Raw genomic sequence first — 27954 nt, forward strand, 5'->3', positions numbered from 1 at the left:
GCCAGCTTTTATAAAATTTATTGGGGCAAAAACCATCCAAAATCAACATAAACACATAATCGGTTGAGCCGTTGTAATAGTAGGAATCTGTCACTTTCTAGATCCTGAGCCATATGAACAACTTTATCTTCCTCCACACGTAATCGTAATGATACTCAGATTCTCCTCACAGCCAAATTCTCCCTACAGCCAAATTTTCAGAAAAGCTGGTCAGAAAAAAGCTGAACCAAACATGCCTTTTGTTTGTTCCGGTTTTTCTAGCTTCTGCACCAGAGCTGTAGTGCTGTACAGACTCTCAAACAATCAGTTTTTTAGTTTGTTTCTACGAGAATCATTTTCGTTAATATCATTATAATTAATATAAACACAGAATCGGTCGAATCGTTGTGATAGAAAAAAAACATCACTTTTATATCTTAAATTCTATAATTTTTTTATTTTTCTCTATAATTAATCTTTATAATATTTAGATTCTCTTCGCAACTAGATTCTTAAAAAAACATATAAAATAGTTGAATCAAACAGATCCTTGTGTACTGTGGACTTGTGGACAAGATGAGTGGAGTTTGGCTTGACTACCGCCACTGACTCCCAGCGTGGTAAGCAAATTAAAAAAAATATACATTATAGTTTTCTAGGTCTCAATACATCTCATTATCTCAAGTAACTAAATAAATATAAAAATATACTTATATTATTTTCCTATTAAAACGACGATGCTAATTCTCGCATTAGGAAAAAAAATCTTAAATAGTTTCATGATAATCATAAATAACGTGTCTTGATTTAGCACCGATCTATTATAACTTATTAAAAAAATTATGTATCATTGACGTTATAAAAATATATAAAACAATCAACTTATTTTACATTAAAAAACTCGACCGGGGAGAGAAAAATCGTTCTCCCGGTATTATATTAAGAAAAGATCTAAACACGGTTTCGATCGACAAAATCCCCGAACCTTGACCCTTCAACACTAGCGGGTCGTTGCGCCTACTCTGCAACGACCTAGCTGGAGAGTGATGCGCGGGACGCAACCCAAATGACACACAACGAGTGGATTTTGTTAATAAAGGCTAAAATTCGCCTCCGAGAGAGATGGAACCCGAGAGAGGTGCTACTCAAAAGCTTTAACCATTACATTAGAGGCCCTTTCACACTAATTTTGCATCTATACTAACCACTTCTGACATTACAAAGGCAATTCAAAATACCCCTTATATTTTTATATAAATTTCTTACATCCATCATTGTTTAAAAAAGTAGTTCAAAATAACCCCCATAAGCCTGCATCTAAAATACTTAATTTGACCCTTATGAAATACACTTTAAAATAATCTTCTAATGTTCTGTCTAATTTACTCAAGTTTACACAATTTAAATAATCATGTAATTTAGATGATGACCCTGGAGGTGCGGGCGAGCGACGGTGCTCCCTTCGTGCGGCAGTGGCGGTTCCCCAAGGAGCGAGCGGCGATGATGACCTTAAAAGTCGCCTAGAGGGGGGTTAATAGGCGAAACCTGAAATTTACAAACTTAAACTCACACTAAAGGTCGGGGTTAGAGTTAGAATTAAATTCAAGTCCGAAAGATTATTTCTCTTGCTAGGAGTTGCTCAAAGAGTGCGGATGACGTATGAGAGCAAGCTCAAATTAATACTGGCAAGGAAATGTTAGAGAGAGGAAAGAGGGCAAACAAATCAAGCGAGTAGACACAGTGATTTGTGAAAGGGAAGTGTGCCTTTGGGCCATTTCTAAGTATTTTGGTGATTTAGTGCCCAACACAAGTGCCTAAGTGTAAAATAGTGGACAAAGTACAAATCAAGGATAAAGGTATATTTCTCAAACTTAGTACATTGTTTTATGGACTAATGTATTGTGTCTAAGTGCTGGAAACAGGAAAAAACCAATTCAAAATGTCTTGGCTCGAGCAGCCAAGACTCTGCTGAGTCTGGGCTCTCAGGCTGTCAACGGTCGACTGCGCCATTTTTGGAAGGAAATCGGGCACCGGACAGTGTCCGGTGTGCACCGGACAGTGTCCGGTGTGCACCGGACTGTCCGGTGCGCCAGTCGACAGAAGGCAAGATCAGCCTTCCTAGAATGCTCTCAACGGCTCCTAGCTTCCTTGGGGCTATAAAAGGGACCCCTAGGCGCATGGAGGAGTACACCAAGCATTCCTACAACATTCCTAAGCACCAAGACCTCGATTCCGCGCATTTGTTTCATTGTGATAGCATATAGAGCTCTAGTGGAGTTGTGAACTCATTGAGTTGTGTTGCGAGCTCTTGTTGCAACTTGTGTGCGTGTTGACACTCTGATTCTTGTGTCTTGTGTGCGTTGCTAATCCTCCCTTGCTCTGTGCTTCTTTGTGAACTTCAAGTGTAAGGGCGAGAGGCTCCAAGTTGTGAAGATTCCTCGCAAACGGGATTAAGAAAAGCAAGCAAAACACCGTGGTATTCAAGTGGTCTTTGGACCGCTTGAGAGGGGTTGATTGCAACCCTCGTCCGTTGGGACGCCACAACGTGGAGTAGGCAAGCGTTGGTCTTGGCCAAACCACGTGATAACCACCGTGCCATCTCTGTGATTGATTTCTTGTGGTTATTGTGTTTTGTTGAGACTCCTCTCTAGCCACTTGGCATTTACTGTGCTAACGCTTAACCAAGTTTTTGTGGCTTAAGTTTTCAAGTTTCACAGGATCACCTATTCACCCCCCCTCTAGGTGCTCTCAATTGGTATCAAAGCCGTTCTCTTCACAAAGGGACTAACCGCCCGAAGAGATGGATCCTAAGGGGAAGGGTATCGTGATCAATGATAAAGAGAAGGAATCTTTCGTCAACGAGCCGAAGGATGACAAGCCTACCGACTCTGGCTCGGGCTATAGACGGAAAGATGGGAAGAAGAAGAAGTCAAGGCGCATCAAGGAGATTGTCTACTACGACGACATCGACGAGTCATCTTCTTCCCAAAAGGACGACGACCACAACGACTACGAGAGAAGGAAACCGGTTAATTCGAACTTTTCTTTTGACTACTCTCGTATTCCGCAAAGTACAAATACTCATTTTCTCTCCATTCCACTTGGCAAACCTCCTCACTTTGATGGAGAGGACTACGGATTTTGGAGCCACAAAATGCGTAGTCACCTGTTCTCTCTCCATCCGAGCATATGGGAGATTGTGGAAAGTGGAATGAAGTTCGATAGCTCGGATAGTCCTATTTTCATTAATGAACAAATTCATAGAAATGCACAAGCCACTACTGTGTTGTTAGCCTCTTTGTGCAGGGACGAGTACCATAAAGTGAGCGGCTTGGACAATGCCAAGCAGATCTGGGACACCCTCAAGATTTCTCATGAGGGGAACGACGTCACCTTGCTCACCAAGATGGAGTTGGTGGAGGGCGAGCTTGGACGATTCGCGATGATAAGGGGCGAGGAGCCAACCCAAACATACAACCGGCTCAAGACCCTTATCAACAAAATAAGGAGCTACGGAAGCACGCGATGGATGGACCACGACGTCGTCCGACTGATGCTAAGGTCCTTTACCATTCTTGATCCTCATTTGGTGAATAATATTCGTGAGAATCCCAGGTACACCAAAATGTCGCCCGAAGAAGTCCTTGGAAAATTCGTAAGCGGGCGGATGATGATCAAGGAGGCGAGGTACGTGGACGACGCGTTGAACGGTCCAATCCATGAGCCTCAACCCATTGCTCTCAAGGCAACAAGGAGCAAGGAGGCGTTACCTAGCAAGGTAGCGCAAGTTGAGGCGGTAGGGCTAAATGATGAAGAAATGGCCCTCATCATCAAGCGCTTCAAGACGGCGCTTAAGGGTCACAAGGGACAGCCAAGCAAGACCAAGACAAAGGGGAAGCGCTCATGCTTCAAATGTGGTAAGCTTGGTCATTTTATTGCTAACTGTCCTGATAATGATAGTGATCAGGATCAAGGGAACAAGAGGGAGAAGAAGAAGAACTATAAGAAGGCAAAGGGCGAGGCACATCTTGGCAAGGAGTGGGATTCGGATTGCTCCTCGTCCGACTCCGACAATGAAGGACTCGCCGCCACTGCCTTCAACAAGTCATCCCTCTTCCCCAACGAGCATCACACATGCCTTATGGCAAGGGAGAAGAAAGTATGTACTCGAAACTCTACTTATGCTTCTTCAAGTGAGGACGAATCTAGTGATGAGGATGAAATAGATTATTCATGTTTATTTAAGGGCCTAGATAGAACCAAGGTAGATAAAATTAATGAATTGATTGATGCCTTGAATGATAAGAATAGGCTTTTAGAAAAACAAGAGGACTTGTTGTATGAAGAACATGACAAATTTGTAGAAGCACAAAAATCTCATGCCTTAGAAGTTAAGAGAAATGAAATGCTTTCTTGTGAATTATCTTCTTGCCATGAGATAATTTATAGCTTAAGAAGCATTAATGATGATTTGAATGCTAAGTTAGAAATAGCTAGTAAATCAACAACTTGTGTAGAAAATGTTGTTATTTGCAATAGATGTAAAGATTTTGATATTGATGCTTGTAGTGAACACATAGCTTCTATTGCAAAGTTAAATGATGAAATGGCTAGTCTTAATGCCCAACTTAAGACTAGCAAAAGTGATTTTGATAAACTAAAATTTGCTAGGGATGCCTACACGGTTGGTAGACACCCCTCAATTAAGGATGGGCTTGGCTTCAAGAGGGAAGCCAAGAACTTAACAAGCCATAAGGCTCTCATCTCCGCCAAGGAGAAAGGGAAGGCCCCTATGGCAAGTAGTACTAAAAAGAACCATGCTTTTATGTACAATGATAGAAGACAGTCTCATAGGAGTTGTAATGCTTTTGATTCACATGCCTATGATTCTTATGCTACGTTTGCTCCCAGTTCTTCCTATATGCATGGTAGAGATATGCCTAGGAAAAATATTCATCATGTGCCTAGAAATAATATTGTTCATGTTCCTAGAAAAGTTATGAATGGTCCCTCTACAATTTATCATGCTTTAAATGCTTCCTTTACTATTTGTAGAAAGGATAGGAAGATAGTTGCTAGGAAATTAGGGGCAAAATGCAAGGGTGATAAAAATTGCATTTGGGTCCCTAAGACAATTGTGACTAACCTTGTAGGACCCAACAAGAGTTGGGTACCTAAGACCCAAGCCTAAATTTGCCTTGCAGGTTTATGCATCCGGGGGTTCAAGCTGGATTATCGACAGCGGATGCACGAACCACATGACGGGGAAAAGAGGATGTTCTCTTCCTACGTCAAAAACAAGGATTCCCAAGATTCAATCATATTCGGTGATGGGAACCAAGGCAAGGTGAAAGGCTTAGGCAAGATTGCAATATCAAATAAACACTCTATCTCTAATGTGTTTTTAGTTGAGTCTCTTGGATATAATTTACTATCTGTTAGTCAATTATGTAATATGGGATATAATTGTCTATTTACAAATATAGAGGTGTCTGTCTTTAGAAGAAGTGATGGTTCATTAGCTTTTAAGGGTGTATTATACGACAAACTTTATTTAGTTGATTTTGCAAAAGAGGAGGCCGGTCTAGATGCATGCTTAATTGCTAAGACTAGCATGGGCTGGATGTGGCATCGCCGCTTAGCACATGTGGGGATGAAGAACCTTCACAAGCTTCTAAAGGGAGAACACGTGATAGGTTTGACTAACGTGCAATTCAAAAAAGATAGACCTTGTGCAGCTTGTCAAGCAGGTAAACAAGTGGGAGGAGCACATCACAACAAGAATGTGATGACCACTTCAAGACCTCTGGAGCTGCTGCATATGGACCTCTTCAGACCCGTCGCCTATCTGAGCATAGGAGGAAGTAAGTATGGTCTAGTTATTGTTGATGACTTTTCCCGCTTCACTTGGGTGTTCTTTTTGCAGGATAAGTCTGAAACCCAAGGGACCCTCAAGCGCTTCCTAAGGAGAGCTCAAAATGAGTTTGAGCTCAAGGTGAAGAAGATAAGAAGCGACAATGGGTCCGAGTTCAAGAACCTTCAAGTGGAGGAGTTCCTTGAGGAGGAGGGGATCAAGCACGAGTTCTCCGCTCCCTACACACCTCAGCAAAATGGTGTGGTAGAGAGGAAGAACAGGACGCTCATTGATATGGCGAGGACTATGCTTGGAGAATTCAAGACCCTCGAGCGTTTTTGGTCGGAAGCCGTGAACACGGCTTGCCACGCCATCAACAGGGTCTACCGTCACCGCCTCCTCAAAAAGACTTCATATGAGCTGCTAACTGGTAACAAACCCAATGTGTCTTATTTTCGTGTATTTGGGAGCAAGTGTTATATTCTTGTGAAGAGAGGTAGAACTTCTAAATTTGCTCCCAAAGTTGTAGAAGGGTTTTTATTAGGTTATGACTCAAATACAAAGGCGTATAGGGTCTTCAACAAATCATCGGGTTTGGTTGAAGTCTCTAGCGACGTTGTATTCGATGAGACTAATGGCTCTCCAAGAGAGCAAGTTGTTGATCTTGATGATGTAGATGATGTAGATGTTCCAACGGCCGCGATACGCACCATGGCGATTGGAGATGTGCGGCCTCAGGAACAATTGGAGCAAGATCAACCGTCTTCCTCAACTATGGTGCATCCCCCAACCCAAGATGACGAACAGGTACCTCAGGTGGAGGCGCATGATCAAGGGGGAGCACAGGTTGATCAAGTTGAAGAGGAAGAAGCACCTCAGGCACCTCCAACCCAAGTTCGAGCGACGATCCAAAGGGATCATCCCGTCGACCAAATATTGGGTGATATTAGCAAGGGAGTAACTACTCGATCTCGATTAGTTAATTTTTGTGAGCATTACTCCTTTGTTTCTTCTATTGAGCCTTTCAGGGTAGAAGAGGCCTTGCTAGATCCGGACTGGGTGTTGGCCATGCAGGAGGAACTCAACAACTTCAAGCGCAATGAAGTTTGGACACTGGTGCCTCGTCCCAAGCAAAATGTTGTGGGAACCAAATGGGTATTTCGCAACAAACAGGACGAGCACGGGGTGGTGACGAGGAACAAGGCTCGACTTGTGGCAAAAGGTTATGCCCAAGTCGCAGGTTTGGACTTTGAGGAGACGTTCGCTCCTGTGGCTAGGCTAGAATCAATTCGTATATTGCTAGCATATGCCGCTCACCATTCTTTCAGGTTGTACCAAATGGATGTGAAGAGCGCTTTCCTCAACGGGCCGATCAAGGAGGAGGTGTATGTGGAGCAACCCCCTGGCTTCGAGGATGAACGGTACCCCGACCACGTGTGTAAGCTCTCTAAGGCGCTCTATGGACTTAAGCAAGCCCCAAGAGCATGGTATGAATGCCTTAGAGACTTTTTAATTGCTAATGCTTTCAAGGTTGGGAAAGCCGATCCAACTCTTTTCACTAAGACTTGCGATGGCGATCTTTTTGTGTGCCAAATTTATGTCGATGACATAATATTTGGTTCTACTAACCAAAAGTCTTGTGAAGAGTTTAGCAGGGTGATGACGCAAAAATTCGAGATGTCGATGATGGGCGAGTTGAACTACTTCCTTGGGTTCCAAGTGAAGCAACTCAAGGACGGCACTTTCATCTCCCAAACAAAGTACACGCAAGACTTGCTAAAGCGGTTTGGGATGAAGGACGCCAAGCCCGCAAAGACTCCGATGGGAACCGACGGACACACCGACCTCAACAAAGGAGGTAAGTCCGTTGATCAAAAAGCATACCGGTCTATGATAGGGTCTTTACTTTATTTGTGTGCTAGTAGACCGGATATTATGCTTAGCGTATGCATGTGTGCTAGATTTCAATCCGATCCTAAGGAGTGTCACTTAGTGGCTGTGAAGCAAATTCTTCGATATTTAGTAGCTACGCCTTGCTTCGGGATCTGGTATCCAAAGGGGTCTAACTTTGACTTGATTGGGTACTCAGATTCCGACTATGCTGGATGTAAGGTCGATAGGAAGAGTACATCAGGGACGTGCCAATTCTTAGGAAGGTCCCTGGTGTCGTGGAACTCTAAGAAACAAACTTCCGTTGCCCTATCCACCGCTGAGGCCGAGTATGTTGCCGCAGGACAGTGTTGCGCGCAACTACTTTGGATGAGGCAAACCCTCAGGGACTTTGGCTACAATCTGAGCAAAGTCCCACTCCTATGTGATAATGAGAGTGCTATCCGAATAGCGGAAAATCCTGTTGAGCACAGCCGCACAAAGCACATTGACATCCGGCATCACTTTTTGAGAGACCACCAGCAAAAGGGAGATATCGAAGTGTTTCATGTTAGCACCGAGAACCAGCTAGCCGATATCTTCACTAAGCCTTTAGATGAAAAGACCTTTTGCAGGCTGCGTAGTGAGCTAAATGTCCTAGATTCGTGGAACTTAGATTGATTTATAGCATACATGTATTTATGCCTTTGATCATGCATTTTGTTGCTTACTTGTGGTGCTCAAGTTGTACAAACACTCCCTGGACCTCACAAGTCCTTTTTGCAAGTGATGCACATATTTAGGGGGAGCTGTGCTACAACTTGACCCTTTGAGACTAATCGTTTGCTTGAGTTTGCGTGATTTAGTCTCAAAGGAGGTTTGAAAGGGAAAGGTGGACTTGGACCATGAAAGACTTCCACTGCACTCCGATGAGAGGGTAACTTATTCCAAGTTCATCTCATGTACTCTTATTGCCTTTGTATTCTCATTTGAAGATTTTGGTGAGGCAATGGGGTTAAAGGGCCAAGATTGATCCCGTTTTGGTGCTTGATGCCAAAGAGGGAGAAAATAAAGGCCAAAGCGATAAATGGATCAGCTACCACTTGAGAGTTTTTGAAAATGAAAATAGTAAAATAGAGCTTTTGGTTTGTCAAAACTCTTTTATTGTCTCTCTTGTCAAAAGTTGGCTTCTTGTGGGGAGAAATGTTGATTATGGGAAAAAGGGAGCTTTTGGTTTGTCAAAACTCTTTTATTGTCTCTCTTGTTAAAAGTTGGCTTCTTGTGGGGAGAAATGTTGATTATGGGAAAAAGGGGGAGTTTTTGAAATCTTGAATTAATTTCTCTTGTAATGACTCTCTTTATGTTTTAACAAGTATGTTTGACTTAGAGATAGAAATTTGGGTTTGATTTGCAAAAACAAATCAAGTGGTGGCAAATGATGATCCATATATGTCAAAATTGAATCAAAACAATTTTTGGGTTCTTATTTGAATTGATTTTGTACTTGTTCTACTTGCTTTATGTTGTGTTGGCATAAATCACCAAAAAGGGGGAGATTGAAAGGGAAGTGTGCCTTTGGGCCATTTCTAAGTATTTTGGTGATTTAGTGCCCAACACAAGTGCCTAAGTGTAAAATAGTGGACAAAGTACAAATCAAGGATAAAGGTATATTTCTCAAACTTAGTACATTGTTTTATGGACTAATGTATTGTGTCTAAGTGCTGGAAACAGGAAAAAACCAATTCAAAATGTCTTGGCTCGAGCAGCCAAGACTCTGCTGAGTCTGGGAGCACCGGACTGTCCGGTGGTGCACCGGACAGTGTCCGGTGCGCCAGGCTGGTTCGAGCGAAGTGGCCGCTCTCGGGAATTCACCGGCGACGTACGGCTATAATTCACCGGACTGTCCGGTGTGCACCAGACTGTCCGGTGAGCCAACGGTCGACCGGGCCAACGGTGGGCCGCGCAATCTACGTGGGACACGTGGCCGAGCCAACGGCTAGAAGGGGGCACCGGACTGTCCGGTGTGCACCGGACATGTCCGGTGCGCCAACGGCTCTCAGGCTGTCAACGGTCGACTGCGCCATTTTTGGAAGGAAATCGGGCACCGGACTGTCCGGTGCGCCAGTCGACAGAAGGCAAGATCAGCCTTCCTAGAATGCTCTCAACGGCTCCTAGCTTCCTTGGGGCTATAAAAGGGACCCCTAGGCGCATGGAGGAGTACACCAAGCATTCCTACAACATTCCTAAGCACCAAGACCTCGATTCCGCGCATTTGTTTCATTGTGATAGCATATAGAGCTCTAGTGGAGTTGTGAACTCATTGAGTTGTGTTGCGAGCTCTTGTTGCGACTTGTGTGCGTGTTGACACTCTGATTCTTGTGTCTTGTGTGCGTTGCTAATCCTCCCTTGCTCTGTGCTTCTTTGTGAACTTCAAGTGTAAGGGCGAGAGGCTCCAAGTTGTGAAGATTCCTCGCAAACGGGATTGAGAAAAGCAAGCAAAACACCGTGGTATTCAAGTGGGTCTTTGGACCGCTTGAGAGGGGTTGATTGCAACCCTCGTCCGTTGGGACGCCACAACGTGGAGTAGGCAAGCGTTGGTCTTGGCCGAACCACGGGATAACCACCGTGCCATCTCTGTGATTGATTTCTTGTGGTTATTGTGTTTTGTTGAGACTCCTCTCTAGCCACTTGGCATTTACTGTGCTAACGCTTAACCAAGTTTTTGTGGCTTAAGTTTTCAAGTTTCACAGGATCACCTATTCACCCCCCCCTCTAGGTGCTCTCAATTTGTTTTACCGAGGATCGGTTCTAAAGAACCTAGTCCCCGTTGAGGAGGCCACAAAGGCCGGGTCTATTTCAACCCTTTCTCTCTCAAACGGTCACTTAGACCGAGTGAGCCTTTTCCTTAATCTCACGGGTCACTAAGACCCTGCAAGGACCACCACACACTTGGTGTCTCTTGCTTCGCTTACAAGCACTTAGAAAAGAAGTGAGGAAGGAAGAAAGGCAATCCAAGCGACAAGAACGCAAATGAACACAAACACACACTCTCTCAAGTCACTAAGTGGTTGAGATGAATTTGGGACTTGGAGAGGGTTTAATCTTTGGACCTGTGTCTTGGAGTGAATGCTCTAGCTCTTGTATTGAATGTGATCTTCAGAAAACTTGGATATCAATAAATGAGGTGGTTGGGGGTATTTATAGCCACCAACCACTTCCTAGCCGTTGGCAAGGGCTGCTGGCGATGGGCGCACCGGACAGTCCGGTGCGCCACCGGACAACCATTGTGCACTGTACGGTGCATGCCACGTCAGCGCAATCGTTAGGGTTTGGAGTAGTTAACTGTTGGAGTCGCTAGTCGTCTTGCTGCACCGGACAGTCCGGTGCCCTCTGACTTCTGTCGTGACACTGTAGCGCACTGTAGCTCTGCACAATCGACCGTTGGCGCGCAGGGAGCCGTTGCTTCGCTGGCTCACCGGACAGTCCGGTGGCACACCAGACAGTTCGGTGAATTATAGCGGAGGCTGCCCTGAAATTCCCGAGAGTGGCTGGTTTGGAGTTGTATGGGCCTGGTGCATCGGACAGTGTCCGGTGCGCCAAAAATCAGCACACTCAAGTCCTTTTTGCTCCAAATAAATTGTGTCCCCTAACTGAATTATTTCTTGGTTTGTGTTGAACCTTATGCACCTGTAATAGATGATATCTAGACAAACTAGTTAGTCCATATAGTTTGTGTTGGATGTCAACCACCAAAATCGATTATAAGAAATAGTTAACCCTATTTCCATTTAAATGACCCTGGAGGCGCGAGCGTCGGCCGTGGCCCAGGGAGCCACGAGCGGCTAGAGGCTCGAGCAGCGGCGACGACCAAAGGTTCGCGCGACAACGGAGGTTCCCTGAACGCGCCCGACAGCGACGGGCCCATCTGGCAATCGCGCAAGGCTGGACCGTCTCTGGCGGCGGTGGCCACACGAGGCGCGGGTGGCTCCGGCAACGTCGGCGGTCGCGCAAGGAGCGGGCTGCGAGGGTCGATGGTCCGCACAACGGTTTAGACGTCCATTGGTGACCAACTCCTCCAATATGGTGGCCTCGGTGGCGTCCTCCAGCGACGACCTTCTCCAATCCTTTGTGTTATGCAAGTTGCTGTTGGTTGATCCTATACTAGGATTTTTTTTCATTAATTATGATGTACAATGTAGTTATTTATGCAACTTTCTACAATGATTTATGCTTTGCGCGATATCAGCATCCAACTTTTATGTGTATGGCTGTGGGAACGAAAATGTCATTCAAAGGTTGTGCATATGCAATGGAAACTCTCAAGACCTACCATAATTTTAGGATCTGCAAAAAAATAAGAGTCATATGCATGTGCCTAGTGGTTGCTAAATTATTTAGATCTGCCATAAAAATAGGACTGCACGCATGCGTCTATAGACGCGCCTAAATGCATGTTCTTGATGGAGGGACAACATACAATCGCGTACATATTTTTATGTCACTTTGTATATACATATATCTATACCAACATCAAGAGGTTTTCAACGTCTTTCATGTTGGATCAATATTTACGCTCATAACTGACAGTTTTTACGCTCGAACATGGAGATGCGTCCACGAATGAACGTAGTGCATCGCATTGTATAAATATCTACACCGTGTAGCGTAATTAGTATCAATATATATATCATAAATTGGTTCTAACAACCCTAAAATATTTAAATAAGTTTTTTTTGTTACCATTCATGCTAATCCATTTTCTTTCATCACACATTCATACCATTCTAAATTTATGCGCATGCAATATGAAACAGATTTTTACGAAGTGTACCGAATTGCATAAATACCTATACTGTGTAGCATAACTAGAATCTGTATATATCATAAATTTGATATAGTGAGTCTATCTGTATGGTTGTTGGCGATCCTATATTTATGGAGCCATTCATTTATGTGCGCATGCAGTGGAAATGAAAATATCATCCAAAATTTGCGCACATGTAATGAAAACTCGCACGATCTGACATAATTATCGGATCTAGCATAAAATAGGATCTCCATGCATGCGCCTGCGAGTGTCGATGTGGTCCAGCGGGTGGGTGGGGTTTTATGCTAACTCTATGAACTATTCATGTTATTTATGTGAACTATTTACGCCATTTGTGCAGAAAAAAATAGAACCATAATTATGGCGAGCATCCCACGTGGGGGGGGTTGAGTGTTGGACCGAGAGTTTTACTGACGCGCGTACGTGGAGAGGTTTGACCTGGTGCATAGCGGGGAACGAGTTATTGGGTGTGGTCCAAAGAGTGGAAGAGTGGCTGGGGCTTCGTGTACTTATTATAAGCCCAGGGCTCCCAATATCCTTTCCATATATATATACTAGTCGGTTGCCCGTGCGTTGCGACGGCTTACAACAATACCCACGTAAACTATCCATAAAAAAATTCAAGATTTTTTTATTAATTGTCTCTGCTCTCTATATAATATATTTTTTTGATTTGGCTAACTGATGTTATTGTTTACTCCATGCAAATATGTTTTGGTACAACACGACCAATAAAGTGAGCTATTCGAAAAGAGTTCACAACGATTGACTGAATGAACAGAGATTATAAAATGACATAATTCCATCATATAGAGACCAAATAAGAGAAAGTTTGTGAGATCAAGTTTCTAAAATAAGTCACATGAAGTCAAACTTATAAAAAAATAGATCAAAATATGGGGTGATTGCTAAAGTCAGGCATCAATAAAAACTGGATGCGCTCCATATAAATTATGCTACTTCGTAGCAATTACTAACGTTTAAAACCAACAAATAACCTTTTATTTTGCTGTTAGTGTGACAAATCATTGCTGCTCCATCCAATTCAGCAACCTCAAACATCATGTAGTCCATTGTGCCAATGTAGTCTCAAAAACGGCCTAATGCTTGCAAGAGCCAAAAATGTCGTGCCGTGCTTAAGCTGTAGCCTCGACCCGTAGTGCTGGCCCGGCCCGACACGATTATTTTTTTATTTTACAAAAAAACATATATACTTATATACAATTTATATTCAATATTAAAAATATCTTAGCGTGATGTTCTACTGGTTAGACAGTTTCACCTAGTGTCTCTCGCCCTTCTTCCATTAGGGCATGAGTTCGAACCTCACCTCCTGCACTGTTTTTTAACATTTTACGCTGATTTAATTAAATAGATCGACGGGCTAACGGGCTGGCCTGACACAGTTAGCAGGCCCCGGGCGTCGTTACGCTGATTTAATTAAATGGATCGACGGGCTAACGGCTGGCCCGACACAGTTAGCAGGCCAGCATGACGTGCCTGTGCCATAGTTGTGGCCCGTGTCGGACGTCGTTTGGCATCTATAGACATGCAACAGATTAATTTGAAATAACTGTGAGGGATTATTTGTAAAAAAAATGACGCATGACGACCGTTGAAACTGATGCTTTAAATATAGTATATATATATATATATATATATATATATATATATATATATATATATATATATATATATATATATATATATATATATATGCCAATTGTTCGTGCTTTGCTACGGGTTTTGAGATATTTATTCAAATATAATTATTGTTTATTTATAAACACTAAGGTATGTATAGTCTGATGGTTAGGCCCAAATTTGTAGAACAGGGAGCGTGGGTTTAAGTGCTTGCTCTACACTATTTTTTGCACGGTGTGGCAGCTACGCGAGCGGGATCTGGCGCTGAGGGTCGTGTGGGGCGGACCCAGAATGTCAGCGTGGAGGGTGAAGCTATGGTAGCATAGGCGCTCACATTAGTTTCTTAATAGAGTAGTATAGATTAGAGAATTCTATAATTATGAAACAAAAATAACTATAATACTATATTATGCCATGTATATGTTAAAATAGATATTTATTTTAAATTTATGAAATATAGAAAAAATGTTTACTTAACAAACTATACAGCAAAAACACTTCACGGATCTTCCATGAATGCAGACGTAGAGCTTGAAACTCCACTCCTGGATAGCGCGTGGAGCAATGGAGTTGACCTTATTTCTCATGGATTTTTTTTATAAGTTGACTTTCAAGTGTCCATAAAAGCTAGTAACTTCTTTAAAAGAAAGTCGCATTGGCAGTGACGGCTACTCGCAACTTCTCATGTCCCTCGCAACGTAAATGCATCCTCCTCGCACCTCGGCACTGGTAAGAGACCGCAAAGGAGGGGAAGCTCACGGTTCGCGTCGCCATATCTGCGTGGGGTGGCCGTCTAGAGGCGAGAAGCTGAGGGGCGTGAAAAAGGCTCTTAATGGGTTTCTCACTGACATACATCCAAGCTAGGGTGGCAACTAGTCCAACTGGACCTGGTACCACTCCACGGACCCAACGTCTCCATCGATCTCGAGCACACACACGGACCTGACGAGGTACGAGACGGCCTCGTCGACCATGCCGAACCTGGCGAGGTCCAGGGATAGGGTGTCCACGGGCCAGTTCTTGTGAGGCTCTCCTCTAGCTCCTCTCTGGACACGAACGCCTCGTCCATGCCGGGTTCCATCAGCACGTACGTCTCCTTCGTGCTGCACAAACCCACGATACGAACCAACAGAGAGTGGTGTAGCATGACGTACTGGTTGGAGTTGGAGGTATAACGACATTGTTTTCTTTCTAGAATTGGACCTGGTCTCCGTGGCGGCCTCGCATTCTCGGTGATCACTTCGACGAGGCCGTGCAAAAGCGCGCCACGAACGCCTTCTTGCGCGAGCGTCGGCGGGGGCAGCTGCAGTGAAGCACTTCTGCTGCCTGTGCATTTGAGGAGACGATGCAGGTCATGTGTTGATGTCCCAAGACAAATTTCTCAAATAAATGGCACTGTTTTTTTTCTTCTTCCCTTGAACGAAACGAGAGGTGGCAGTGGGGTGGGGGCATGAAAAATGGCAGGAGCCAGGAGGAAACAAACGTTGAGGGCTTGTTCGGTCAGCTCTCAATCCATGTGGATTGAGCGGGATTGGATGGATTTGAATTCCAAACAAGTCAAACTTCTTCACAATTTTTTCCAATCCCATCCAATCCATGTGTATTGGAAATAACCGAACAAGCCCTGAAGTGGTGACAGTGTTTGACTAGTGATGCAAAAGCATCTACACTACCATACGCAAGCAGGACTTTCCCACCATGTGATCTAAAAGTCGCTCTTTGTTTTTTTCTCCCTCAAGGAGTCAAGGCTTTGTGTTTGTCCAATTCAAAAGTGGAGAGTCCGTTTGGAGTGCCTGCTAGGTGTGGATTTCGTTGGGGTCATGGCAAAACCCTTTTTTTCATGGCGGGACCGGTCATGGGAAACCGCTGGCCGCGTCTAGAACTTACCTACTCTGGTTATGGTTAACAACTGATGTTTGCAAGTCCAAGCCCTTGTCAAAAAAAAAGGTTGCGCACGCAATGACGCAATCAGTCAAATCCGAGAGAAACTATCCGGCGATGAGATTGTAGCCGGCTCTTGCTATGCCACAATTGTACATGTCGCTTAGAAAGTCAAAAGACTTCGAGCCGTGCTGTTTAGTTGCACAAATACGAACAATTATGACCAAGCTGACTACATGAATTATTCAAGATGTCGATTAAAGGACGCTTCAAGGTCTCCTACCAAAGCCGTGACGATCTAGAGCAGGTCTTAATCTAGAACGGAAGGAATTTTTGAGAAAACGAGTCTTCAATGGAACGCAAGGTCAAACGACGATGAAGCACTTGGCCCCTGGCAGCAGGCAGTGAGTGACTGACGAAGCATCAAACAGAGCGAAGGCGTGCAGCGTGTTACTAAAGCAGCATGACAGAGGATATAGGAGTGATCGGGAATCTGACTTTACCACTGATGAGCAGTCCACCGGTGGAGCCGCACTCCGGCAGCGAGGCCGCCGCCGCCACCGCTTCCATTCTGCATTGTTCTCTAGCTTGTGTGGCTTTGGGATCTTCTTTATCCCTTCAACGGCGTCGTGTGGCCTTAAAATCTTCCGTTATCCCTTCAACGCCTCCCACACCTAAAGCTTTCCAGAGCCCTCTTTCGGGTCATCCTCCTCTGCACCGCGATTTGAGGACAGATAGAGACACGCCACCACATTGCTGAATTGCCACGCTACCGTTGTTGAAGGCCGGACCACTAGTTTCCAGTCGCGTTTCAACAATCTGGCGATGGCAAGTACTCTACAATTGCAGGTCAACTGTGCAATCAGTCAATCACTAAATATCCAGTTCCGAGACCAATTCAATCGACTGCTAGTATTAATTAATGCATACAGTATAATGATATGATACGAGCACACGCCAACTTGTGACTTGTCCATCCTGGGACGCCGAACCATGCTTGCTAGCTACGGTTTCTGTCGTCAGCTACCCATTACGATGCCTTCCGAAAACCAAATTATTCTCACTATAGAAATATGTCTCAGGTTTAACGGCTTTAATTGACAGCATGACTCGTGCTAACAAGTCACCTTTGCAAGGTCAGAGTCACGGTGGTGCACCGTAACATTAAGGCCATGTTCGGTAGGTATGGATTCAATCTCCAAGTGGAATTAATCCAGACGTGGATTGAATGGATCCCTTGTTGTCACTCTTTCCCTAGGTGGTTTAATTCCATATTCATCAATTCCCTGTCATTTTTTCTTGTTCGGTTAGCACATAACCAACAACTCTTTGCTGCTTCTTTTTCTGAAACAGATCGTTGTTGCTTTTTCTTAAACAGAAACAACAAAGGTATGTCTGCCCTAAGTAGTACTAAAGCAGTTTGACATGGTATTATAGGCACTTGTCAAAACAGGGCCAATGCAATTCTGATGCAATCAAAACAGCTCAATCTTGTTGAGTCTTTCCTCGTCAAAACTAAAGCAGGGTGAGTTGATAAAGAAAAAAAATATTTACAATGGAATAAAAATACAAATTGCTTGAATGCATAAAGACCACTAGGCTTGACATCTGCACAAATAACTAGAACACAAACAACTGTATATTCGTAAGAAAGAACCACTACGAATCGAAATAGTAAATCTGGTTACAGTTTGACATGCAGAGTATTAGCCGTTAAAAGGCAACAATATATTCCTACTCCATCTGGTGTCCTATTAGTTGTCGTTTTGATCAAGACATGAATCAAACTTATAAATTTTGACTACAAATAACTATTTTATTATGTAGTTTTGAAACACAATGTTTATATACACCGATTTGTTATAATAAGTACTTTTATAAAAGTATAAATGTTGAGAGTTTATTTGTATTTTAACAAAAAATATTGATGAAAGTTATATTTTGGAGACCGTGTCGCTGTTCTAAATGACAACTAATAGTACATCAGATGGAGTAGGTTCTAACATTTCATCATCTAAACATCAACAATATGGTTGTCCAACTAGTCCAGACCTTAGCTCTTTCAGCAACTCTAGCCACATCTAGCCATCATCTTACCATCCGATCTGCATGTGAGAAATAAAGAATCAGCTTCTACATCCCAAATATGCCGAGGTTCCATGTTCTTGTTTTTAGATATATTTTGGTGACTGGCTAAAAAAACTAAACCTGTCAGATTCAATAATATAAATATATGATAGGCTAAAGTTGGTGCTCGCATCAGAGGTATTCAGAGTTTCAGACCAATCTGTCCATCGTAGACTAAGCTGTTAGAACTATAAGCGCTTGCCACGAAAAAGGAAGGTTATTACTCCAGTCTGCGATATTTGTACGTAGAACAAAATCTCCAAATCTATGCTTCTTTTACGCACAAACCAAATACTTGTAAGATTAGCATATCAGCAGGCCCATGAGAAGTAATGTAACAAGCAAATAGCAAATGAAAATGTCTAATGCTTATCACTTCCAGAGAAACACATGCAGTTTCCTAATGATGGACAAGTATCAAAATTGGATAACTAATAGATTTACTCATCGTTTTCATCTGTGATACCAGACATATATTTATCTTTTTCCTATTCTAGATGCTTTGGGTCCGATGCACATGTTGGGTCCTATTTAATCTAGTTAACAATTGTATGTTTGTTACTTATGGAATCTAGTTTCATTTCAACTGCTAGCAACCTTTTTAGAAATTCAGTTTCATGGCACTCAATTCACTTACCAAGACTTGTGAATTGACGAGAGTTGCCATAGATTGTGGTTTTGCATTTGCCATAATACCTGGCATTTGTCTTCAGTCCCTCGTTTCCAGTAAACTGATGCTTGCTAAGCTATATGTGTTGTGGTACTATAGTACAAGAAACACACTATCAAATGTAGTGCCCCATTATCTTTTATTTTACTGCTACTTATATGAGACAATTGAAAAGCCAAAGAAGAATTTGGCAGTACAAGCGACGTCAATAGATCCTAAGAAAGTACCAGACGTAAAAGTTAGGAGACTCGTCAATAGATCCATGAACATAGCCTTATGGAATCGAAAGATTAGAGTTTCCAAACTTCAGTGCAGTGTAGATTTTGCTCCCAAACCCTAGAAGCCAAGAACCTAGCACGAATCACAAACCCTAGAAGCCAAAAACACCCAACTCCCTAGTTCATGGACAGTAAATGGAAATGAAGAGGAGGAGGGTGTGATTACCGGATAGAAATTAGCCACCGGAGGAGACAGAGACAAACAAGGTCGAGGGAGAAGCTATATCTTCCTTCTCAGCATCGAATCGGGCATGTACCTTGCATAGATCCAGCCAGTTGTTGCAAAGAGGATAAGGTATGGAAGGGCATGCAGATTGTAGTTTGCTGCGTAGGTAGCCCCCACTGCTGCAGCCTAGCGCGCCGCCGCCGTCGCCTCCGCCTCATGAGCCACATATGTCGCCCTCCCTCTCTCGCCTTTGCGTGGAAATGTTCCACGTCCCTGCGGCGTGGGTGAGTTCCCGGGACGAACTTCATGAAAATGGCCGGGAAAAGACGGGAAAAGGATACCAGGTGGGCTAACCGAACACAATTTTAAGCGTGGGCCGGGAAACTTTACACGCCGGGATGATCCACGTGGATTGGACCGTAATCCCTGTCGATCCCGGACCAACCGAACATAGCCTAATGGGTCGTGCAATCTTGCTTGACTCGTGATCAGAGACCTTTATATGCTGAGATCATTTGACTAATTTTTTACTAGGAGGCTATTTGCAGTGACTGAATAATATGACTTACATCAATGAAAACAACAACAAAATCTAACAGTGACTGAATAATATGACTTAACACGTGTAACATTGATGGGCAGCCCAGGAACACTCTCGTCTCTCGCTCAACCTCTTACGGCACACGCACAAAAACAGAGAACCAAAGACTGTGCTGCAATCTGTTGTGAGCCGGTGGTTGCCTCTGTCAGATGTTGTGAATTGTGATGGATATGGCGGTGGAGTGCACGCCTGATCCTGTTGCTGCTCAAGGGGTCAGGGTTGCAAGGCTTCCGGAACGGGAGCTGAAGAAAAGAGAACCGGTGTCTGGGCGCCGGAGCGTTTGAGCGCTGAAAAAAATAGAAAATATAAAAGGCAGCGTACATGTTCCCCAAGTTCTTGGCTTCTTGCGTCTAGCTACTGAGCTTCTTCTGCCTCCAATTCTGTCTCTGTTCTTCACATTTGAGTGCTAGTAGATTCCAACAATTGGAGAAGGAATTTCACCTGTAGTCCTCCATGTTCCCCCAAAGAAAGCTGGTGCGTCGCCTGTGATGCAGAATGAGGAGTAGCGAGGATTGACACCCGACGACGAGACGCCGGTGTGGAACCTATCGAGTAGCTCCACGGGCGGACTACGACCCACCCCCAATTGCATCTAGAGCCTTATTCAAAGGCAAACGACGATTCTTGGCCGCCGGGCGTGACGGGGAAGGTGGTCGACCATCCATTCAACTGATCGTGGAAAGGAGCTCCGGTGGAAGGGATGACGAGGCGACGGTGACGACGGACAGAACGAATAAAGTGGATCTCGCGCCGGAGAAAATGGATCAACTGTATGGCGGCGGCGGGAGGGGGGAATGGAACCGGAAAAGTCTGTCGCAGTTCTTGTACGCGGGAACGGTATTGGGCCGCTTCCTTTTGAGTCTCAAATTTGCTACTTAAAAGAATGAGCTCTAAACTGTTAAGATGAATTTTATTAGAATACGGCTCCTGTTGGAGCTATTTTTTTGGAGCCCTAAATTACAAATTGTTTATGAGTTTATAGTTACTATTGGAGACTTGTAGGGTGCGTTTGGTTAGAGAGTCAAATAGAATAGACTGGCTCTATTCCAGTGTTTAAGAATGGAGCCGTTCTATTCCGCGTTTGGCAAAAAGAATAGAGTCATTCCAATTTTTGTTTGGTTGAAGAGTAAAATAGAGTGAAGCCGTTCCGTTTTTGTTTGGTTCGAGAGCCATATAGGTGTAGAGGGAAGAAAAGGAAGGAGAGCGCTCACGTTCGAGAGAGCGCTCGCATTCGATCGTTTTTATGGAACAGGAGCGTTCCAACTACTTATAGTAAATTTTCATATGGAGATCCAGGAGCCGCTCCACTCTTATTTTGTTGAAAACCAAACATTCAAAAAATTGGAATGAAGCTATTATATTCTTCCCCGTTCCTCAACCAAACACACCCGTAGTTGCTCTAACGAGCGTGGGGACGGCCCTACTGCCGGAATTTGATCGGCATGGGCTGGGCCAGCTCTACAAGCCCATTGTGTTGTGACGGCAATGGTCGCGTAGCTTTTGCCGTTTGGTGCGGCCCACGTTCTCGCCCAACAGAAACCCGAGCCCCATCGCCATTTCCAGCGTCTTGTCTCGCTGTACCGGCCGATCTCCCCATTCTCCCCTCTTCGCCGGTCCCACCACCGCGCCGATCCTGATGGCCTCCGCCGCCTCATCGGCCGTCGGCGCTGGCAAATCGCTGTTCCAGGGGCTCCGCAGGTTCCTCAAGAAGCCGTGGGAGATCACAGGCCCCTGCGCCTCTCCCGAGTACCGCAGCGCGCTGCCTGGCGCGCTCGAGTACCGCGTCAAGTGCCCGGCCACCGTGCGCGACGACCGCGACAAGGCCATCGTGCCCACATCCGATCCGGAGACAGTCTACGATATCAAGTACTTCACCCGCGACCGCCGCCGGAGCCGCCCGCCCGTGCGGCGCACCCTACTCCGCAAGCCCGATCTCGAGAGCTACATGGCCACCAAGCAGTTCGACCCCACCAATGACTTCCCCGTACCATACGTCAACACCACCGTCGAGGAGGATGACAACACTGTCGGCGGTGGCTACCAGAAGTGACTCAGGTGAGAGGTGATGTCTCTTAGATCTAGGTGGCAGCTAGGGTTTCATACTTTGCGATTTGATATATTCGGTCTGCAAAACGAGATATTGCTGGCTTGCCACAAAACTTGATGCAGTTATCTGGACATGTTTGAACTTGACTGTGCTTGATGCCTATGTCGTGTATGATACGTGCATTAGCAAACTGGGTAGGCCTGTTATGCAAGCAGGGGTGACAATGGACTCTAAATTTTACACTATAAGATTTAAGGATTGGATCAGATTAGGACCGGACACTATTTCTATTCATTTTTGAACTAAAATTTGTTTAGTGCCCTGCCATTTTGTGAAGAAGCATTTGGATCGCGATCCATTACCACCCTAAGACAAGTTATCATTTTGTCAGAATCAAACACGCCACATAATATTACATGATCAATGCAGTAGTATTTTTTTTGACAGAGGTAATACCCTTCTTTTATAGAACACATTAAGGGCTTGTTTGAGAGCCAAGGGAATGGAGGGAATTGGAGGGGTTAAAATCCCCTTGTTATTCAAAATTGAATAGGAAGGCGATTTTAGCCCCTCTAATCCACTTCATTCCCCTTGCTTCCAAACATGTCCTAAAGGTCTGATACCCAAGGCATTAGTAATTAGATGCTCATGTCTGTATAGTCTGCATTATTGTCTCATGGATGGTTGTTTCTGTGTTTTTGTTTGTAATTTGGTATGTCCATGTTTATTAATGGTGGTAAGTCGAGCTGCAACAATGGGCCCATTTGAGTCCACCAGGCATTTAGGGCGCATGGTGAGGTGACTCCATATGGACATCTTAATACAATAATGCCAGTAAAATTCAGAAGAAAATCGTGCCTTATATTGCTAATTTTTAGCATAATACCATAATAAGTAGTGCTACTAGAGTGCTAGCACACAACATAAAGTAGCAAAATAGCTCTCTCATCTCTCAGTAGCAATAAATTAGTCTCTATTAACATAATATAACTTTATGAGCAGTGCTACTAGTGCAAAATAGACCACAATCACAAACTCTGAGCATCTAGCAGTCAAACACATGAAGACAGAGCAGTTTACAACTTTACATCCATCCAGAAACAGAAGCAGCACTGCAGACTGCATACTGCCGACTGCAGAGCATATCCAAGTAAAGAGCAGAGACAGTGCACATCCAAGAGGAGAGAAGCCCAAGGGAGAGGAAGAGATGCTTACATACCTGTCCCACGATCTTGCGATGCTGGGCTGAAGAAGATGGGAACCAGCAGAGAAGAGGGAGGACCAGAGGAGGCACAAATCAGGGTCGCAAACCAGTGGAGAAGAGGAAGGGAGGCTCAAATTGTCAAAGAGGCATTAATTGATGGAACAGAAGAGGCAGAGTGGCAAGATTCTAGTGGCGCAATGCCAAGAACCAGGTGTGCACCCTCTTCCGTTTCCATGCCCTGTCAATTGGCGTATGGAGAGGTGGGTTATGGCCTTGTGGAGCCTGTGGGTGCGCGGATCCAGTTGGTCTCCTTCGCACACAAATCTCCCACATTTGCGCCCATTTTCCGTGCATGCAGCTCCTCTCTTGTGCCCACACCTAATCCCCTGCGCCCAAGCTCGTGCGGTGTTCGCATCAGGTCACTTGTGCCTTAAACAGCACCAAATTGTGCCTAGGCAATTTCTTTTGTCGCAAGGCGGATGCCATACCCCAATTGGTCGTGGCGAGGCTGATGATCAGCGTGAAAACTATACTGGATGCCTAGGTGACGACTTTATGGCCCTGTTTGGCACAACTTATTTTCAGCTTCTTCACAAATTTAAGCAGAGGTTCTGCCAAACAGACAGCTTCTGCAACAGCTTATCAGTTCAGCTGCTTCTCAGAATACACTAAAAGCAGCCAACAAGCAGAAGCTGCTTTTCACCAGCTTCTCAGATAAGCTGCTTTTTCAACCAGCACCAGCTGTGCCAAACAGGGCCTATATCTGTTGGTTAATGCTTAAAATATAATTTCTGCAGGTGTAGGGTTTCACTAGATTAGGCATTTTGTTCATAAATGTTTCACTTTATTGTTGTCATTCTCTGAGAAACCTCTATTATTGTGGCTTATATTTGGTTTTGAGATTTGATACTGGTTAATATACTTCTAGATGAATATAAACAAGCTAGATAACTGGTTCCAAATGTTAGAATGTTAGTAATTTATCTTTTGAATTAAGTAAAGTGGAATGGGATAAAGTAGATTTGGAATCCATGCGGATTGTGGGAACAAGAAGTGGACATGATAAAAATGTGGTATGACTTTATACAATCTCACATCTGGAGTCCTGCTTCTTGCAAGCAGGCTACTGAATTTATGCTGTTTAGTGAGATCAATGAAGCTTAGGTTCATAGGCGTATTCCACTCTGCTTGGAAATTGTGCATTTCACATTAGCTAACATATTACTTTTTATGAAAACACCCAATAAGTCACTTTGGTTTTGGGACCCAACCACTACCTCCACATTTTGCTGCAAAGTTCAACCACGCACGCTCTCTATGCCGATTCTTTAACATGGAGCCGTTAATGTAGTTTTTATGAAAGTTGATTACTTACAAAGTAAAAAAAGGGCAGACCCAACATGTGTGCGGTCTGACGAAGGAATAAACCGAGGCAAGCTTTCCCCCGCAAATATGGAGAGGCTGCTTTGAACCCATGACGTGGTTACTTTGTGAGACAACTCTGACTACTGCAATAGGCATGCCTTATAAAAGTGCAAACCTAACATGTTTTAGAACTTGTACCAAATGAATCACTCACGAAAACTTAAGCCTGGCCAAACCTATTGTTGCTATATGTAAAATTTCTCTGCCGCAATATCATAAATAAGCCTAATCCAAGTATTGGAACAAACTTGACTTGATGTGTGACTTGTAGTGGCTCCATGTAGGTGAGAACAGGCAGAATTAGTAAGCGCATGTGTAGTGGGTTGGTTTCGAAAGGTGTAGAGTAGTGGGGTGGGCATTTACAATAAGTGTTTTTATGTTGTGGTATCTCAACATCCAAGTAACATATGGGTAGATTTTAGATTTTCTTTCATGTTTATGTCTTGTTTGGTGATTTTGCTACCTCACTTTCAAAATGTTCGGGTCTGTGGCGTTTGCTTTGCTTTTCATGCCACTGCATTATCTCATTTGCTTTCATGAAATATATTGTGATTTTTTCAAATGCCACCATTTTATATTTGGGCCTTCAACTATAACTAGCTCCAGACTTGAAGTAAAAGTCATATTTGATTATCGCCTTCATATGTGGTTACATTGCAGGAAAGCTTGCTGGTTAATTTGGTAGGTATCCTTTGATTGGACTTCATCAGAAGCGGCACTATTTTCATTCCAGCTATTAAATATCCCCTTTTCTTTTGTTCCTAGTGGAAGTTTTTTGGATGTAAAAGATGACGGTGTCAAATAATATGGCACCTGTGGAGCTCACAGGATGCACATATCTTGTAAATTGTATTCTAAAACTGTCTACCTGATACCATTGTTACTGTTTAATGCAAAATTTAAGGTTTCTATTCCAATGTGCACATCACCAATTAGTTAGGAACTTATGCTGATTTGACAAAAGAACAAAATTTTGAACTTTTTGTACGATTAAAACATTATGTGTGACTTGCGATCCTCATACTTGTATGTAGCGATGTGAAGTCAATTTTACGTGCTCGTGCGTTGTGGGTACGTCGATGTGATTATATGATAGAGCTGGAGTGCTTGCATGTGAATATGTGATCTATTGGTTGAGCCTTATCATGGGCGATTCGATGGATCTAGGCAACTCGGCTTATCTTTTTTTTTATATAGAAAAACTAAGACCACTTTGGATGGCTAAATAAAGAGGCGCTAATTGCAGGAATTTTTTTTATCGACACACATTGTAGTCATTAGCACATTATCTGGTCAATGGGGCAAATTTGAGCTAATTTTAACCAGCTAATTATTAGCCCATCTGGTCATAAGTGACCTTATGCCCTTATTATCCATGCGTGAAGCCATTCTCTTTGCTTTCGTCTCTACTCTACTCTCGTGCCAGCGGTTGCTTTGCGCCTATGCCTGCAAGAAGGTTACCAAGTATGTATCCACGAGCTAGGTTTGTTTTCCATTGTTCCTAGGCCATTGTTCTTATGCCATGTTGGCCATATTTGTTTCTCTCCTAAATTATATATAAGTTAGATTATGATAAAAGAGTAGTAGAGTAACATATCATAAATAATCTGAAATAAGCTATTTAGGTAGCTTATTTCAGTTTATTTATGATATTTTACCCTTCTACCGTTCCACCAGAATCACAACTAGGTTTGTTTTCCATTATTCTTAGTCTGGTTGTGCTCTTGATTTTGGCTGTGACGGCCGGTGACATACGACTACGCATACAGAACATTATAGGTCACAAATTCACAAACAATTAAATTTCTCTGTGATTCGATTGTTATGCACACAGAACATTATTGTTCCTCGACCTTACATCCATTAGGTTGGTGGACGACACTGATGTTAGGGTGTGTCCTATACACGAGATGGTTAACGGGAATTAGGTTAGAGTTAATTCTAACCGTCCATCCGCACCCTTAATCGGGAGGCTATCCTAACCGTTGGATGCAGGCCCCGGTCACACGTCTCCATATAAACAGATTAAGGGGACCAATGGGTTTAGCCAACGCTAATCGCTCGACCACAAACCCTAATCGACATCCACACAGAGGTTTCCATCACCTAGACAATGCGTAGTGACTGGAAGAGTTGTGATCCATGACGACGAGCCCCGTGATTGTCCCAACGGGCACGGGATCCGAGCCTCCACCTACATGCGCCACTGGAGGAGGAGATCCACCATCTATCGGTGACAGGAATCCCCAACCTCATCCTGGACAGAACACGCAAGGAGGTGGAGGCCACAGAGGAGGCGAGTCTACGGTGTAAGACGTCACCGCCATTGCAGCCGTGCCCATAAACAACAACAATGATGATATGCCTACATATACCTTTTAGCAGATTAGATCTACTCATCATTGAGGTTTTCCTACTCATATTGGTATTCTAGGGTCTTAAGAATTGATCCTAGGCACCACATGACCTAACAATGGTATCAAAGCCACCTAAGTAACCTAGATCTCCTAATTCGTATGATTTGAGATCAAATAAGGGATTCTCAGGTCAAGTGATTAACCTCAGTTTTACCTCATTGGTTAATCACCTCGAGAATAGACAAAACCGAGAAGATAGAGAAAGTCAGGAATATGTTTGTGATCTCTGGTTAAGGTTTTTCTAACCCTAAGTTCTTGGATTTAGGCCATAGTAAGAGACACAAAGGTCTCAACCATGAACCCATGAACAAACCGAGTAAGAGGGAAACAAAGCAAAGGGATTTCAGTTTATTGAAACCCTAATCCCCAAAATCCGAGTCATAGTGACTGCATAGGGCTCATGATCCATGGATCCGCGTCCAAGGCAACAGAAAAGAGAGTAAAAGAACACAAGAAATAGATTAGGGATAGAACCTAACTGTTTCCCCCATAACCGAGCAGATAAAGTGCATAAAGGGCATTGTCCAAGCACATAGGTTAGTTTTGGACCGAATCCTTCAATAGATCAATGCATGGGGCCCGGATCTACGCGTTTCACCTCAAGAACACGATTCCAACCATATAAGATATCCATTTCATACATTCATTCACACAGAAAAGAGAATCAAGTTATTGAGGGCTAAATCCGGGTGTAAATCAATAGAGACGGTTGAGAGGCTGTCGGTTCTTACCATGCCGCCGATAGGGACAGTCGCTGGAGCACCGACCGACGGCAGCACGCCCTCCCAAGGGGACAAATAGCAGAGATAGTCGGCCGGAGTAAGCAAAGAAATGGGGAGGCGAGGTGAATTTTAGAGAGACAAAGAAATAAGACAAATAGCAGAGATAGTGAAGCGATGGCCGATAGCCCGCGGTGGGGGAAGTGTATAGATGGCCAACAGGTTGGCCCGGCACGGGCCCGAGG

The 27954-nt window shown here is 43.9% G+C and overlaps 2 protein-coding genes across 7 annotated transcripts; one reads left to right on the plus strand and one right to left on the minus strand.

Moving 5' to 3' along the window:
* Positions 1-97: 97 nt before the first annotated feature.
* On the minus strand, positions 98-27919 carry LOC103651179 (uncharacterized). Of its 6 annotated transcripts, XR_004857344.1 has the most exons (4): positions 27722-27919; positions 16559-18160; positions 15378-15500; positions 14745-15277 (listed from the first exon to the last, which is right to left on the minus strand). XR_004857344.1 is itself a non-coding variant. In XM_020550473.3 (3 exons), exons 1-3 carry the CDS (start codon positions 16630-16632, stop codon positions 15016-15018), a joined length of 459 nt encoding a protein of 152 aa, XP_020406062.1. In that variant the 5' UTR covers positions 16633-16931; the 3' UTR covers positions 14745-15015. The 6 variants fall into 6 exon arrangements, 2 of the variants coding, with proteins under 2 accessions (XP_020406062.1, XP_020406061.1); XR_002268188.3 differs by lacking the exons at positions 14745-15277; positions 15378-15500 and adding an exon at positions 98-183; XR_002268187.2 differs by lacking the exons at positions 14745-15277; positions 15378-15500 and adding an exon at positions 1196-1524.
* LOC100274836 (uncharacterized) lies at positions 21455-25482 on the plus strand. Its single transcript, NM_001291654.2, has 2 exons — positions 21455-21952; positions 25234-25482. Exon 1 carries the CDS (start codon positions 21534-21536, stop codon positions 21945-21947), a length of 414 nt encoding a protein of 137 aa, NP_001278583.1. The 5' UTR covers positions 21455-21533; the 3' UTR covers positions 21948-21952; positions 25234-25482.
* Positions 27920-27954: the final 35 nt, after the last annotated feature.

Source organism: Zea mays, chromosome 3, assembly GCF_902167145.1.
Source record: "Zea mays cultivar B73 chromosome 3, Zm-B73-REFERENCE-NAM-5.0, whole genome shotgun sequence".
Lineage (NCBI taxonomy): Eukaryota > Viridiplantae > Streptophyta > Magnoliopsida > Poales > Poaceae > Zea > Zea mays.

Excerpts from the sequence above, each read along its gene's own strand:
- LOC103651179 (XM_020550472.3), bottom strand. The coding sequence starts at position 16,632 with ATGCAGAATGGAAGCGGTGGCGGCGGCGGCCTCGCTGCCGGAGTGCGG. Across the intron at positions 15,501-16,558 it reads CGGTGGACTGCTCATCAGTG|GCAGCAGAAGTGCTTCACTG; the intron begins GTAAAGTCAGAT and ends TCAAATGCACAG.
- LOC100274836 (NM_001291654.2), top strand. The coding sequence starts at position 21,534 with ATGGCCTCCGCCGCCTCATCGGCCGTCGGCGCTGGCAAATCGCTGTTC.